This window comes from Bidens hawaiensis, unplaced genomic scaffold, assembly GCF_021521415.1.
Source record: "Bidens hawaiensis isolate Kalapana, Puna unplaced genomic scaffold, B.hawaiensis_p1.1 tig00000636_1, whole genome shotgun sequence".
NCBI lineage: Eukaryota > Viridiplantae > Streptophyta > Magnoliopsida > Asterales > Asteraceae > Bidens > Bidens hawaiensis.
In genome coordinates this window covers 5,503,465-5,519,032 of record NW_027491038.1, presented here as the reverse complement: position 1 = coordinate 5,519,032, position 15,568 = coordinate 5,503,465, and the positions used below count along the sequence as shown (strand labels likewise).

General features: G+C 35.7%; 1 protein-coding gene and 1 pseudogene across 2 annotated transcripts; both read right to left on the bottom strand.

Moving 5' to 3' along the window:
• Positions 1-2,064: 2,064 nt before the first annotated feature.
• LOC143529561 (putative peroxidase 26) lies at positions 2,065-4,400 on the bottom strand. Its single transcript, XM_077025334.1, has 4 exons — positions 3,897-4,400; positions 3,626-3,805; positions 3,013-3,172; positions 2,065-2,817 (listed from the first exon to the last, which is right to left on the bottom strand). The coding sequence occupies exons 1-4, from the start codon at positions 4,140-4,142 to the stop codon at positions 2,396-2,398; spliced, it is 1,008 nt and encodes a 335-aa protein (XP_076881449.1). The 5' UTR covers positions 4,143-4,400; the 3' UTR covers positions 2,065-2,395.
• Positions 4,401-7,323: 2,923 nt separating this feature from the next.
• Positions 7,324-10,044, bottom strand: LOC143529553 (pentatricopeptide repeat-containing protein At2g41080-like; annotated as a pseudogene). Its single transcript, XR_013134680.1, has 2 exons — positions 9,301-10,044; positions 7,324-8,736 (listed from the first exon to the last, which is right to left on the bottom strand). The product of XR_013134680.1 is annotated as a pentatricopeptide repeat-containing protein At2g41080-like (transcript).
• Positions 10,045-15,568: the final 5,524 nt, after the last annotated feature.

Here is a 15,568-nt window from a genome sequence, read left to right as displayed (position 1 = left end):
TTAACAAAAAAATAAATGCATAAATTATATCGTATAAAAATCTTATTAGGGAAAACCGGGTGAGAGAGAAACAAACTAAATGCTATTTTTTTTAATATTCTTGAGGAAGGTGGAGTGGTAAAGGGGCGGGAAAAAGGGACGTCCCATGTGATGGCTCCACCGCCCCATCCGTATACAGTATGATGAAAAATGAGTGAAGTGAAGAGAACAAGCTAGACGATGCGAGGAGAGTCGACGGGTGTATATAATTACTAATTGACAAGCTCAATGTACTATTCTCACTTTATGAATATTAATTTAATACTTACGATTTAACAAGTTATATAACTAAATTGATTTGTATATAATTAAAACTAATAATGAATAAAAGATAAAAGGACGTTGTTAATAAATAGTTTTTATAAGGTTTATTTTCACAGATAATTTCGTTAAATTTTTTATTACGTCCTTTACGTTTACAATCACTTGTAGGTTTGTCCTCTAATAAGTACAATGGATATCCCCAAATTTCATATGTTGTAACACGTTACGTCCTTTAGTTCAAGGAACGTTATATTTAAGGGTTAAGTTCAATCTTGTGCACAACACATAAGGGCATTTTTGTTCTTTTAACCCATGCGTATCTTATTAAATAAAAAGCAAGAAGAAATCAAAATGTATAAATCCATCTCTCTTTTCTTCCTTTATCTGGGCTCACAAATCACAAAACCTTAAAGCTAAAGCCTTAATGATACACTTTTCGTCTTGAAATATGATTAACAGAATCCCTTCATGGCTAACTGTGCATGTTGATATTAATTATGTTGATTTATTTATCTGAGAGAAGGAGCACAAGTAAAGTTTTGCTGATACCAGAGAATAATATACACTTGGATGCATTCTAGATATGATAATTGTATAACTTAGTTGTGACATTTTTGTATGTTAAATTAATTGAAGAATTTGAAGTCCTTATGCATATATATTGATCAAAGATTATATATTTAGTTGTCAATACGTGCACGCACCAACACATTCTTAGTCCCTTGTGATTTAAGGGCTTGCAGTTGGAGTTGTGTCTTGTTAGTTGGTAAGTGGTAACCTGCATGTTTTTATGGGGGTATTAGTTTTAGTATTTTGCATTTTATATTTAGATTATAATTTTAAATCTTGAAGACAGTCACACTTTAAGGAATTTGATTGATAAGAGTCTCTGTGGTGGTTGTTAAAAGCTATGTTTATACTTTATAGTTTATATGTTGCTCATCATACTTGTGAACTGGATTTTTGGTGGAGTGAGTTTGATCTCATAATTTTGGCTCATTTATATACAAGTGCATTGGTTTAACTTATATTTTAAGGTTAAAAATGAGAGATATGAAGTTTAAAGTTTTAAAAGATAAGTGTAAAATTGTCATTTCTTAAATTGTTTTGATAATGTGGTTAAATATGATATTTTTAACTAGTTTTTAACGACGTATACGAGATTTTAGGTCCAAGTTGGGCATATACGATATTTTATAAGTTTTGAGTTCTTAATCCATGCGGACGTGTCCATATTTGAGTTCGTGTTTGAACTGCAAACAGTGGCGCAACTTGGACAAAATGTATTAAAAAAATTTCATAAACGAGGGGTCCGGGCACAAATTTCCGGTCGAAAACGGGTAAATTTAAAGTACTGCGCAGAAAAGGGGGGGGGAGCTCCTGGCCCTCACAATTCTTCGCCACCGGCTGCAAAGCAGGAAAGTTTACCTTTAATTTTATGTTGGGATTGATTATGACATTTTAACAGTCATCAACTTAGCTTTAAAACCATTTTTACTGTCAAGGCACTTGCTTTTCTGTTATGCATAAAGTTTAGATTTTTTCAATTTTCGAGATTTGGTTCCCGTTGGATGCATTTTCAGTTTCAGGCCCGAATGTTAAAAACATTAAGGCCACACATTTCAAATCTTATGTGTATAAATAAATAGCGTGCTTACAAGGACCATAGACTACAAAATATAATGTAAGCTTTTGTTAATATGGGATTTAGGAGTGTTATATGCATTTGAATACATTTCAGACAACTTTCATCATGTTTGACCCATTTGACCCGTTTTTTATTCTGTTTATTAGTTATCAGGATCACGAATTTGAACTTGAAAATGGCACCTTGACATAAGTTAATAACATGTATATTTTGCATGTTAGGAAACCGGAAACACAATCTCATTGTTTGTACCGCGCGCTCGGTACAACAAATTTTTTTTTTAATTTAACATGGTGGGGTGGAAACTTATAAGTTGAAGCAATATGCAACTTGTAAACATGGAATTAAACAACTGATTATTTATATTTCAGCAGAGGAACAGATTTTTATTTCAATGAAAAAACAATCCCACTATTTATTAAGAACAAAATAATCACATTCAGTCTACTTGTTGACCTTTTTGCAATCGAGTCGAATCTGACCGTCGGTTCCAGTCAAAACCTTGAGCCCGCCCATCCTACTCATCGAAAAAGCAAACTCCCCTTTAAAATCTTCGATCGATGAAGCAAATTCATCGGTTAAATCATACGTGTCGCCACCATAACGAAGCTGTTGGTCAACTCCTAGAACGGCTTTATTGGTCAACACTTGAGAGTAATAGGAGTTGGTGAATTTGTGGGTTGGGTTACTCGGGTTTAAGTTTATGAGCGGGTTGGGTTGACCCAGTCTCACTTTTGGAGGGCATTGATTCCTCAAATAAGTTAATGTAGATTCTTCCATTGTGGGGTCGGGTTTTCCAGTCTTGTTGAAGTCGTATAAACGGTCGAGAATGTTACTGCATCGAACTCTTCCCATCATATGCGCTCCTGAAAGTATAAGTTTAAAAAAAAATGTCATAAAGAATGTGAAAAAAGAGCGTGATCCTGAGCATATCAAGTGTACTCTAATAATAATAATTTATTAAATGATAAAAACAATATTGTAATACTCTAATAATAATAATAATCTAAATCTTTAAATAAAACAATTGAGAAGGTTATTATAAATGAAGGATGGCTTACCAAGGAGTGTAGCCATGTCTTGTACCTTTAAACCTTTAGACTCGAAGTATGCCAAAGTCGATTCCCAAGACATGGAAGGCGAGGGAAAGTCGATCCATGCTGCGTTTGATTCAAGCCCGTCTCGTCTTCCCAAGAATACCGGATAAGACGGTCCACCCGACTGTTCAAATTTAACACAGTTGACTTTTCATGTCAGTCAAACAGACTTGTTCAAATTTAGAATGAAGTCTGGCTGTAGTGCCGTATGGGTATTCAAAAAGCTCACAGCTCATGGCTCGCTTGTAACCAAACGGACCTAGTCAGGTCGGTCTGTATACAAGCCGTGTCCGAGCCAAGTTACGTCGGCTTGTTTAAATTGCAGCCCAAATTTTAATGTATATAATATATACAAATTATAGACTCCATAGTTTATAAATACCGTATCATGTGTATGTTAAATATATTATTTTATATTTATATTTGTGTGTAAAATAGATAAAGTTATATATTTTTTACAAATAGACGAGATGGTCTCATTTTTTTTTTCAGAGATACTGGCTTGGCTTGGCTTGGCTCGGCTCGACTCTGGTCATTTACATCAGTTTAAAGTAAGGACTAAGGAAGTTTCACTTACGAAATAAACGGCATCTCTGGCTGCAAGGTTGAGAATGTCGGCACACGAAACGGCTCCAGGGCACCGTGCTTCCAAAACTTGCTTGATTTTGTCAATAAGCACAAAAGCACCTAGTCCCCGTGCTTTTGGTGATGATTTTTCTGTATTTGGCCCGTCTAGAAGAATCGATGCATCACACCCCTGTTAAAAACCCGAAAAATGTTTGGTATATACATAAATACATACATTTAGATAGTAATGCATTTGAATGTGAAAGATTAAGATGACATACATTGACCATGCAGTCTGCATACAACAACTTGATGAGCTTTGGAGCAACTGACTTGTCATTAGCCCACACGAGCCCTACCTGGTGCCGAACAAACGGCTCCACATTCGCACACGTATTGTGAACCTTATAAAAGTGCCGGATCAATCGTGCAGACTCAGGCGGCAACCCTGTTGCCGCTTGAGTGCCGCCAACCGTCACTCCTAAAATAACCAATGCAAAAAATGAAAACCATTGTTCTCTCATCATCTTTATAACAAACAAAAAAATCTCTGTGACCAGTTGAAAAGATTAATATGCATGGCTCATTGGTAACATGCAAGGGTATATATATAAGTTGTTAATTATTATGTATTTATGGATATACAACTATTATGCTTAGTGTGTACTCTATTTCACCGACAGTGCCATGTTGGTAAATTTTTATATTTGAAGACATAAATGAGTTTGTAAGTTATCTCGGTTTCACGTTTCACAGTTCACACTACATTCTTACCCGGTCGCACCCAAAAAAGAAGTTAATGTTACACACTCTTCAAGGTTAAATACTTGTATTTTGCAAGTTGTTTTCTTAAAGTAGATTATATATGTATAGAAGTTATCTTAAAAACAAATCTATCACCTATACATATCTTTATGAACTTATTGCCAAACGGGTCGGGTAACAAGTTGGAGCAGGTTAGGGTCGAAACAGGTCATTAGGTACTATATAGTTGTTTTAGATGGTTCGAGCAAAAGTACTGACCATTTGTCAACACGGATATAATGAGTTTTATCACATGTAGGAGTGTTTGGTATTTGAATCGGAATCAAGGCACTTGAATTTGATTCGACTTGAATTTGAATTTGAAGGTTCGAATTCGGTTTTCAATCATTCGAATTCGATTTGGTTTGAAATTTAGTAATCGAATACGACTTTATAATTTTAAATTTGATTCGAATTCGAATTATACATTTTGATTATTAATTCATGTAGTTAGACATTACCACTTTGAATATTTAGTATGTGGTAACTTTGAATGATTTATTTGTTTTATAGACTTGTATTTGTTCTTAAAATACTCAAGTTTGTAATGAGTTTTAAATTGGAATTAAAATAGATTTTTTTTTACTAAATTCGAATAGAATCCATTTGAATTTGATTCGAATTTCATTTTTGAATCGAATCAAATTTCGAATTGACTATTTTTGAATTCCAGCATGGCTTTAAAATTACAAAATTCGAATCATATATGCAGTCGAAATTCGACTCATTGAACACCTCTAATCGCATTAGTTAAAATAAATTATATTAACATAGAAATCAAGTAACTTAAAGCATTTTTATTTAAGAAAAACAGATAATGTTCAACAGAAAAATAATAATGTGTCTTAAAGATAAATTGTTAGACCAGTCAATTAATTAACGTGTAATTTTGTGCATTAAACATTCTAAACGCAATCTATCATCTATGTATAAACGTTGATGATAAGCTACACGCATACAAAAAAGTCTCTTCCCCCAAACCTTCTTTAATTGGTTGCAACACAACTGGCAAACTCCACTTGTCATTTAACTTTAAATAATTTGTAGTTGAAATTAATAAATGGTTATAAGTTTAATAGAAGACTTGAATCCATGATAATTATTTAACTAGGGGCTCAATCGTATTGAGTTAGCAGGTCGATTGGGTGAATCAGAACACGACCCAAACCTATATATATACTCGTGTCATAAATGTCAAGTCGAATTCATATATACCAATAACAGTATATATTATGTTTATATCAGGAATCGTCACCCTGAAATATACGAATAACGAGGTGTGAGATAATTTCTAAATTTAAGATGTTCTAAAATGAGGTTTCATGATAAAATTTATGAGTATTTATACATTGATCTAAAATGGAAATACAAATTGTAATGTTTTTCAACCATGCATAATCAACTAAAGGCATTAACCTCTTTCAATGGTTATGACATGCATAATTAGAATTTAGAAGCAATTATCAGAGATTGTGTTCTACAATTAGAAACGTATAACTAAGACTCCGAACAGTTGACTAATGGTTTAATTCACACAATTGACATTATACCAACAATGAGCCATGCATACCAATCAATTTGTATACCGACATTTCATATTCATCAGCATGTAGCTCGAGATTAGAAGATATCAGTGGAAAGGATTGCCATAATGTCGAAATGACAATAAGTAGCTGAGAGCAATGAATAAAGTTGTCGGAAATTTATAATTGAAGAGTAGTTCAAGAAAAAGAAAACTAATTTCACTTTTTACAATTGAATAGTAAAAAAGAAATATATATATATATATATATATATATATATATATCCAATTTTAAATGTTAACACTTTATAAATAATTCTCTCTAAAATTTAACATATGATGCTTAGGTTAAGTCGTTCATTGAATGAAACGTGTTCAGGTTGATCCGTCTACTAACCATATTACATTATCAAACTCAAAACTTAATTATTTTCATTTCATTTTTCATCGTGTCATGAATTGCTACCCCTATGTCTAACCCTTTTTTAAACCGCACAAATTGTATTGAATTTAGGATAATTAAACCCGGCCATTTTAAAGATGAATATTAACAAATTGTATTAACTAATTGCAAAAAATGGTTTTCAATTTCAGTTTAGACAATTTAAGATAGATAACAACAATATAACTAAAATTGTAAGAATCAGAATTTATACATTGGAGTAACGATCTAAGGAGTCTGTTTACATGAGTACAATTCATGAAATGAATGATGGTAACAAAACTTTAACATCTTCACACTTTTTTTACTATTGCAAACCTTTGCGGGAAGTCAACTTAAGTAACTTATGCAAAGTTAACCTAATATCAAAATGTGTAAACATTATTCATGAGCCCAGACGGATTGGGATAATTTCTAAAGCTGTTGAATCTCAAGGAGACGTCTCTCTCTCTGTGTCTGTGTCTATATATTGATGTGTGTGAAGGCTGGCTCAGTATAGAACTGATTATAAATATAGAACTAAAAAAACCGCATAACTACTTGTGCATAGTGTTATCACCTTATAAGTATTATAGTCGAAACAATAGATACAAATGTTTGTGATGTTATCAAAGTTCTCTACTAAAATAGGTTTTGTATTAAACGACACTCATGTTTGGTTTCAAATTCAACATCAACCAAACACGATAATGGATTCCATTTCCCTGATTTCATCCCGTGTAACCCCCCACCCCACCCCACCCCACCCCACCCAAAAAAAACTAGTGAATCATTTTTATCACATAAAAAGAATAAAAGACATAAAGATCACTTAAACTAAACATATGAATTAGAATCAAGAATTAGAACATGTATTCAAAAATTTTCTCTTTAAAAACTAAGACGTGTGTTTAATTTAACACTACAAATAATGGAAATAATTGAATAACATTACATGTTCTCACCAATAATCTCCACATGAACATTGACCATCTCTAAAATGATGAAATCTACTAGCATCTCTTACAACAATCTCTCGCTTTTTAATCGCAGATATATACTTAATTGCCACATGGCAATCATTACACACCCGCAAATTCTTCATAATCCTAATCGGAACACAATCAGGAGTATTCATCAAAGCAAAAGCAATAGCCAATTTCTCACTATTTTGACCCAAATCATCTTCCTTTTCTTCAAGATCCAAATCATGCAAGATGGACCCATAATCAGGCTTATAACCCAACAATTCATCTCACCCGTCAATTCTTTTAAATAAAGTTTAATCTTTTCCGAGTCCGGATGCAATTTATCACTCATACAAAACTGATGAACTCGATTCTTCATCTCAAACCAACTCACACCGGGTTCTTTTTTCACTCTCATATCTCTCATTGCCTTCCTGCAATCAGACACATTTTGCCATTGTTTGGCAGAAGCTTGTATGTTTGATAACAACACATATGAAGCCGAGTCGTGTGGGTCCACCCGTATCACTTCTTCAGCGATCCTTTTCGCCATGTCAGCATTTTTGTATATTCTACAAGCGGATAACAAAGTTTTCCATATAATAGAATCTGGTTTCACGGTCACTGGCATGGATCTAATCACATTTTCTGCTTCCTCTAAACGACCCGAACGACCAAGTAGATCAACCACACACGTGTAATGTTCTAATTGAGGAGCTAACTTATATGTCTCGGTCATTGAATTAAAAATCTTGATACCGTCATCTTTTAATCCACAGTGACTACAAGCATAAAGTAAGCTCAAGAAGGTAATATCATTTGGTTCTAACCCTTCTTTTTCCATTTTATTAAATAACCCGAGTGCTTCGTTTCCCATACCATGAAACCCGTAAGCTGAAATCATTGAACTCCAAAGAACGACGTCGTGGACTTTGGTTTCTGAAAAAGATTTTAAAGAATCTTTTAAGCAACCGCATCTTGAATACATGCTGATTAAGGAGCTAAGAACAGAAACTGATGAAGTGGCACCCGATTTTATTGCTTCTGCGTGAATCTGTTGACCTTGACCGAGTGTTGCTAGCTGTGAACACGAGCTGAGAACAGTTACAAACGTGATTTTATCCGGTTTGAAACCTGATAGTTTCATCATGTGATATTGGTTTAAAGCTTCTTCATTGCATCCACTTTGAGCTCTACCTGTGATTAGTGTGTTGTAAACAGCAACACTGTGAACCGGCATTGATTTGATCACGAATTCTCCTGATGATAAGCTTCCAGATTTGATGTACATGTGGGCGAGTGAACTCCCGACTACCACATTGGTTTCCAACCCGGTTTTAACCGCATAAGCATGAATCTGGCTACCTGCATTCAGGCTCTTCAAACCTGCACAACCTCGAAGAACACTGACAAAAATAAATAATTTAATTGTCGCATAAACCAACTTCAAAATCTAAGGGCGTGCATGAAACCCGATCCGAAACCGAAAAAACTGAAAAAACCAAACCAAAACAAAAACCAACGATTTGGTTTTATGTTTTCATAAAAGCTGGCCTTTCAGTTCTTTTAAGGTTTTGTGTGTAATTAAAACCGAAAACTCGAACTGAACTTTTAGGTTTTTATTTTTTAATTTAAATTATAAGTAATTCATAATAGAATAACATACTGTTTAACCCATATATGTTACTCCAAATGTATAGTAATAAATTATTTATTAACTAAAAAACACTTTGGGCCCAAATTTATTATTTTTGCCAACTTTTTTTTCCACCCATATATTCAAGCCTAAATGGCAAAACCGAAAAAACCAAAGCCGTACTGAACTCAAACCAAAACCCGAACGGTTTTCAAAACTAAAAAAACCGACATTTTGGTGTTTGATCCAGTTTTAGCCAAAACTCGAACCGAACCGAACCGCTCCATATACACCCCTACAAAAATCCCCAAACTGTCAACAAAATGCATCTCACCTGCCAAGAGTAAACTCATCCGGGTAAAAACCCAAACTTGTCATTTCAGACAGAAGTCTCAAAGCCTCTTCATTACATTCAAAATCAGTCAAACCCGCAACCATCGCATTCCACGTCGCGATATTCCTCTCGGGCATTTCATCAAACACCTGGCGTGCTTTATCCAACTCACCACTCTGCACAAACCCTCCAATCAAAATGTTACAAGACATGATATTTCTCTTAGGCATTACGTCGAACAACTTGACTGCAACATCCAGCTGACCGTATTTCAAGTAGGCATTGAGCAGGTGGTTGGTGACAAACCTGGTGGAAGAACAGCCCGAGGTTATTATTAACGAATAGAGCTGTTGGATGAGTGAGAGTGAGTGGGTTTGTATGCATGATTTGAGGAAGTGAGAGTAGAGTGATGGGTCTGAATATATGGTTGAATTGAAGGTTTTGAAGGCTTTGGTGATATGGCCGAGTGAACAGAGGTGTAGGAAGTGGTCTGGTGGTGGGTTTGATGGAGGGTGTTTAAGGGTTTTGGTAATGGTGGTGGTGGAATAGAAGTGGTGTGTGGAGATTGAACTGCCATTGATGAGCTTCTGAAGGTGTAGCTTGCCATGCATCTCAGTTGTCTAAAATCATATGAAATGAAACTAGATTGTTTTTAAATAGATGATTATGAAATGTTAAAGGGTTAATACGCATTTTTTAGAAGTAAGGGGGTTAAAATGTAAATAGATGTGAAATTAGTGATTATTGTTAATGTATTAAGTGTGTTATATGTTTTAGTTCGTTTATTATTTAGTTTTAACAGTTTATTCTAGAACTATCGATACTTCATACGTGTTTTATTGGATTTCAGGTCATAGGCGTTAAAGTACTCATTATGGACCTGTTGTGACACGGAATGAAGACCCGGGATATGCAGCACGCGAAACGATAACATTAATTGAAGTTGGCTGTAGCAGAACCCATCGCGGTACGCGATGGGTGTGTTGAGGGTCCCATCGCGTACCGCGATGGGACATAAAATAAGTTTGACTGGTGGTCAATCGCGATACGCGATCACCAGTTAAGAAGGCCCGTCGTGTACCGCGACGGGTGTGCAGACTGGGTTTTGGTTTATAACATCAATTTTCACCAAGAAAAACCCTAACTTCGTTTTGACGACCAAGAGGCGATTTCCAGCAGTCCTATAGGCGATTTCCACTATCCTAGCTCGTGTCAAGATCCTACATATGATTTCTATCATCCATATCGAAGATTCAATGATGTCTAGGTCGGCTAATCTCCTAGAATCGCACCCGTGATGTATAGTTTGTAACCTTTTACAGTTTTTCTCATGTGATTATGAATACTTATGTTTTGTTATTGATGATTAATATATGATTATTGATGTTTGGTATTTCTGAGTGTTCGGTCGGTTTAGGTCTATGTTGGTCTGAACGATCTGTTACCAGTTGCTAGATAATTAGTTATATAACTGTTTGGTTAGATTGAATACGATTAAACGTACAATTACCCTTAACTGAGTCACACTGGCAAGGACTGTTTGATAACCAGTGCCATGTGTAAAGTAATTGTTGACGTGTAATGTTTTGTCTGGTTGATCAGTTTTCAGTTAATCGTTAATAATAAATCTGTTAGGTTGCATGAGATACTTTTTGGTTGCTTACTTGAATTCCCGGGTGTGGTTTGTTTTGTTAACTGCTTAATACTCGTTCACTTGTTCATTGCTTAGTTCTCTGAATTTACTAAAAATTGCTTGTGTGATCAGCACTAAAAATTAGTCACTTCATAATATTAAATCTGTTACACGAATACATTGACCACATACTCCTTGTGATATGATACCCTACTTGCTCTAACTATTTAGAATAATTTGGTTTTTGATTGACTCAAACGACGGTCATCAGGTACACGACGGCACAGTGGATGTCCACGGAGACCGATGCCGTAATGGAACGAATAGACGTCGAATAGAAGGAATAGACGTCAGATGTCACGGATATACGTCGACTTGGAACGAATAGCGTCGGAGGTCACGTGTAAGGCCGCGTTACCAGTGTCTCACTTTTGACGTTGAATTTACTCATAAACGCAGTTCTAAATATCATAGTTAATTAAAACCTTCGCGGAATAATATAAAACATCAACTATTTGTTACAAATATCCATAATTTGTCTTTTAAAACATAACATAAAATATAAAATTCAAAACATCATGACAATCTTCAGATGTTAGCCTCTTCAATCCTGCCATGTGTCCATCTCAAACCAGCTGTCTCAATCTGTTAACCTGCGTGCATACTAAAAGTCAGCTACGCTAAGTGAGTTCTAGTTAATCAGACAACATACAATACATTCACATATTACATATTACTTATATATGTATCCGAAGATACACATTACATACTTAACCTGTTCATCATTTTTCCATACACATACTTTCATTCTTTCGCACTTTCTTTCTTTAACACACACAATACTTACATAACTAACCTTACATTATAAAGAGCATTTCGCCCTACATACCTCGAATATTGTTAGGGTCCGGTACCCTCCATCATCGGATATTATTAGGGTCCGGTCACCCTCCATCCTCGGATATTATTAGGGTCCGGTCACCCTCCATCCTCGGATATTATTAGGGTCCGGTCACCCTCCATCCTCGGTAGGGGTGGCAATCTTGACCCAAACCCTTTCAAATGAGTCAATTTGAGTTGTTTTAAAAGTTAAATGAGTTGGTTTGAGTCAAAATTTTTAACTAAATGGGTTAAAATGAGTCATTTGAAATTTCATCCTTTTTATTTTCGGGTCAAAATGGGTCGACAAGTTCAAACAAATGGGTCAATGTGGGTTAGTGTCCTAAGGAAATGTGACAGGTTTCGGATCGGAACGTGTTTCCGTACAAGACAGGTTTCGGCACGAAACGGGTTTCAGATTGGAACGGGTTCGGTTCATGTTTCAAGCCAACACGAGTTTTCACCCGTGACGTGTTGAGTTTTGGTTTCCTTTGTTTCTTTCTCGTCGATTCCGGACTCGTTTTTTTCGTTTTTTCAGTTTTGTTTTTGTTCGGTTTGAATTCTTTTAGTTTCGTTTTTATTGATTTTTTCGATTTCGATTGATGTGATCCGGTTTTGGCTTTTTGTTTCTTTGTTTCATTTTCGTCGATTCTTTCGGTTTCGGTTCGTGTCTAGGTGTTTTTTTAATGGAACGAGGACAACGTAGGAAATATTTTAGTGTTTTTACTTTTTTTCGTTTATGATTTATATTTGAGTTATAATTTTTTTATTATTATTTTTGAATTTTTTTGAGGGTTTTTTATCTTAATAGAAAACCCCTCAAAAATAATTTAATAAAATAATAAAAATATCATAACTTAAAATATAAATAAAAAACGAAAAATCTAAAAAAACTAAAATGTTTCCGCCGTAATTCTCGTTCACAAAAAAAATAATAAATAAATAAACTCAAAACCTGGTTCGACCTTAACCTATTTCGACCCAAACCAAAACAACTCTTTTTTTAATTGACCAGTTTTGACCCAAACTCATTCCGACCCATACTTGTTTTGACCCATGACTCATTTCAACCCATGACTCGTTCAACCCAACCCAACCCATTTGCCACCTCTAATCCTCGGTTATTATTAGGGTCCGGTCACCCTCCATCCTCGGATATTATTCGGGTTCGGTCACCCTCCATCCTTGGATATTATTAGGGTCTGGTCACCCTCCATCCTCGAATATTATTCGGGTCCGGTCACCCTCCATCCTCGGATATTATTAGGGTCCGGTCACCCTCCATCCTCGGATATTATTAGGGTCCGGTCTCCCTTTCTTCCATACAACTATACGTTACCTTATACATACATACATACATATCATACATACGTTATTCGTGCATACTTTATCTCATGTACTCATTCATACTTACTACATAATACCTTCATTAACAATACGTGCAATACCCGAAGGTCGTTCGCGTACTGTCAAGTATTAATTCATAACATAAGCATCACGTTCATCAATAAGGCATACACTTACCATTCAAGGTAAGTGTATTAACATTCACATTGAGTATGCACACAGCCCCGAAAACATAACAAGGAAATAGGGCTAGAAACTCACCTGGATCTTGTTTCTTTCTCCGTTTATCGTAATTCCCTTCTTTAATTGCCTTGCTAACTTTATACAGGGTATATGTATTAAAACTGGTCCTATTTGTGTTTTTGTCACAATGACCAAGTCTGGTGTAACTGTTGGCCTTGTTTAGATTACGATTACTTATATTATTTTATTTATTAACATCTATGGTATTAGTCTTTTGATTATTTAATATTTTTAATTTCTATTTCAGTCTTTTCTTTGTCGGTTCCCGTCATGTGTTTATACGTTTATTCACATTTAGACGTATGTGTGTATGTATAGGACACACGGGTTATCCCATACTTGTGGACCTCCAAGCGTAATCTTAGGTGTGGATTTAAGTGAGTATTTCTTATACATATACGTACTCTCGGGTTCTCAACGAGATCTATTACAAAGTAATCAAATCACTTCGTAAAGTAATCGAACTATTAGTGATCGAGGGTAAGGAACGTAATAGGACTCGGGTTGTAATCGGGCTTGGCTAAACTTTGGGCCGTGTATTGATTTTAGTAAATAGAAGTATAAGGCCCAACCTTCTCATCTCAACCATCTGCTCACCCTTCTTCCTCAATCGTCTTTCTCTGTTTTTTTTTCTTTTCTATTTCGCTACAGCCGCTCCAAGGTAATCAAGTCCATGTTTGTGATTAAGGGCTTAATCGATTACAATGTAATCGATCCTCTTAATGTGCGTGTAATCGAGTTTCAATGTATGTGATTCCTAATGTAATCGAGTAGGTGTAATCGATCAGGTATTGTAAGCGAATCTGAGATGTGTTCGAATGTCGTGTAAGCGATTTTAATGGAAGCGACCATATCAAAGTTATCGGGTTTTGATTGTAAACGATGTTCACTTTGTAAGAGACTTTCAGATTTGTAATCGACTTATTGCATATACATATACATATACATATACATATACATATACATATACATATACATATACATATACATATACATATACATATACATATACATATACATATACATATACATACACATTGTATGCGATATCTGCATATGTAAGCGAGTTTAGGTTTGTAAGCTAAGGGCTGCACTACGTAACCGAGCTCAACTGTAAGCGACTGGGTTTATAATCGGGTCTCTTAAGAAATCGAATTCCACCTGTAATCGAGTCTTCCTTTTTTGCGAGTTTCATTATTGTATTCGGCCGGCAGTAGCTCAAAAGTAATCGGGTGTCGATGAGGTGATCAGTTTCAGGTGTAAACGAATCTGTGCAAGCAACTTGCCAATGTAATCGGCCCAAGGCTTGTAAGTTAGATCTTGGTTGTATGCGAGTTTCATTTGTATATATTGTAATCAAACTCCTTGTGTAGAGGTAGGGTATTAAGCCCACCATATAACAAGGATAATAGCCAAACCAGAGCGCTGGGCGGAACAAAAGGCGAGAGTAATCGCCGTGCGCCGGGCGGTTCCTTAAAATAATACATATCCCTTAACGCCTAGGGAATAGTACCACAAAGGTCCCACAAGCATGGGACAAAAAGGTACAATCCACATGGGAATAAGCACCCAACCAATAGGGACGGAACAACACACGAGGGATAGTACAAACAGTACGAAATGTCCTTGTCAAAAGGCCATGATGCCAACCAACTTCCACCAACTTCCACAATCACACGAATGTAGAATATTATTGGTGGAAGGACATGACAACGTGGTTGACCACCTTTTCTCTTTCTCCTCCGACTATAAATACCAGGGAATCTCCAAGTGGTAAAGGATGTACTCTCCCATATTCATTAAATATATTCCATACTATCTAATACTGATTCTCACGCCGGAGAGTGGTTACGAGAGAATCCCCCCCATTCCTCGTAACGAGCTCACGGTGTTCTGTTTGGCAGGAAATACTCATCTGCGCCAAGGAAGGTTTTATAACCCATCGTGGGGAATAGTTATCTTAATCCCTCGGACTAACGTGTTAGAACTTGAGGGGTGGATTAGTGTTTCTTCATTGGCGCCATCCGTGCATATAGCTAGAACAGTTACTAAACAATCACTCCGTTCTTGACTCAGATGAGTGGCAAGACCACACCAAAAGAGGTTGGCCAGAACTCAAGGGCCAACCCAGAGGGTAACATGGAACCTTTGAACATCACCGGTACT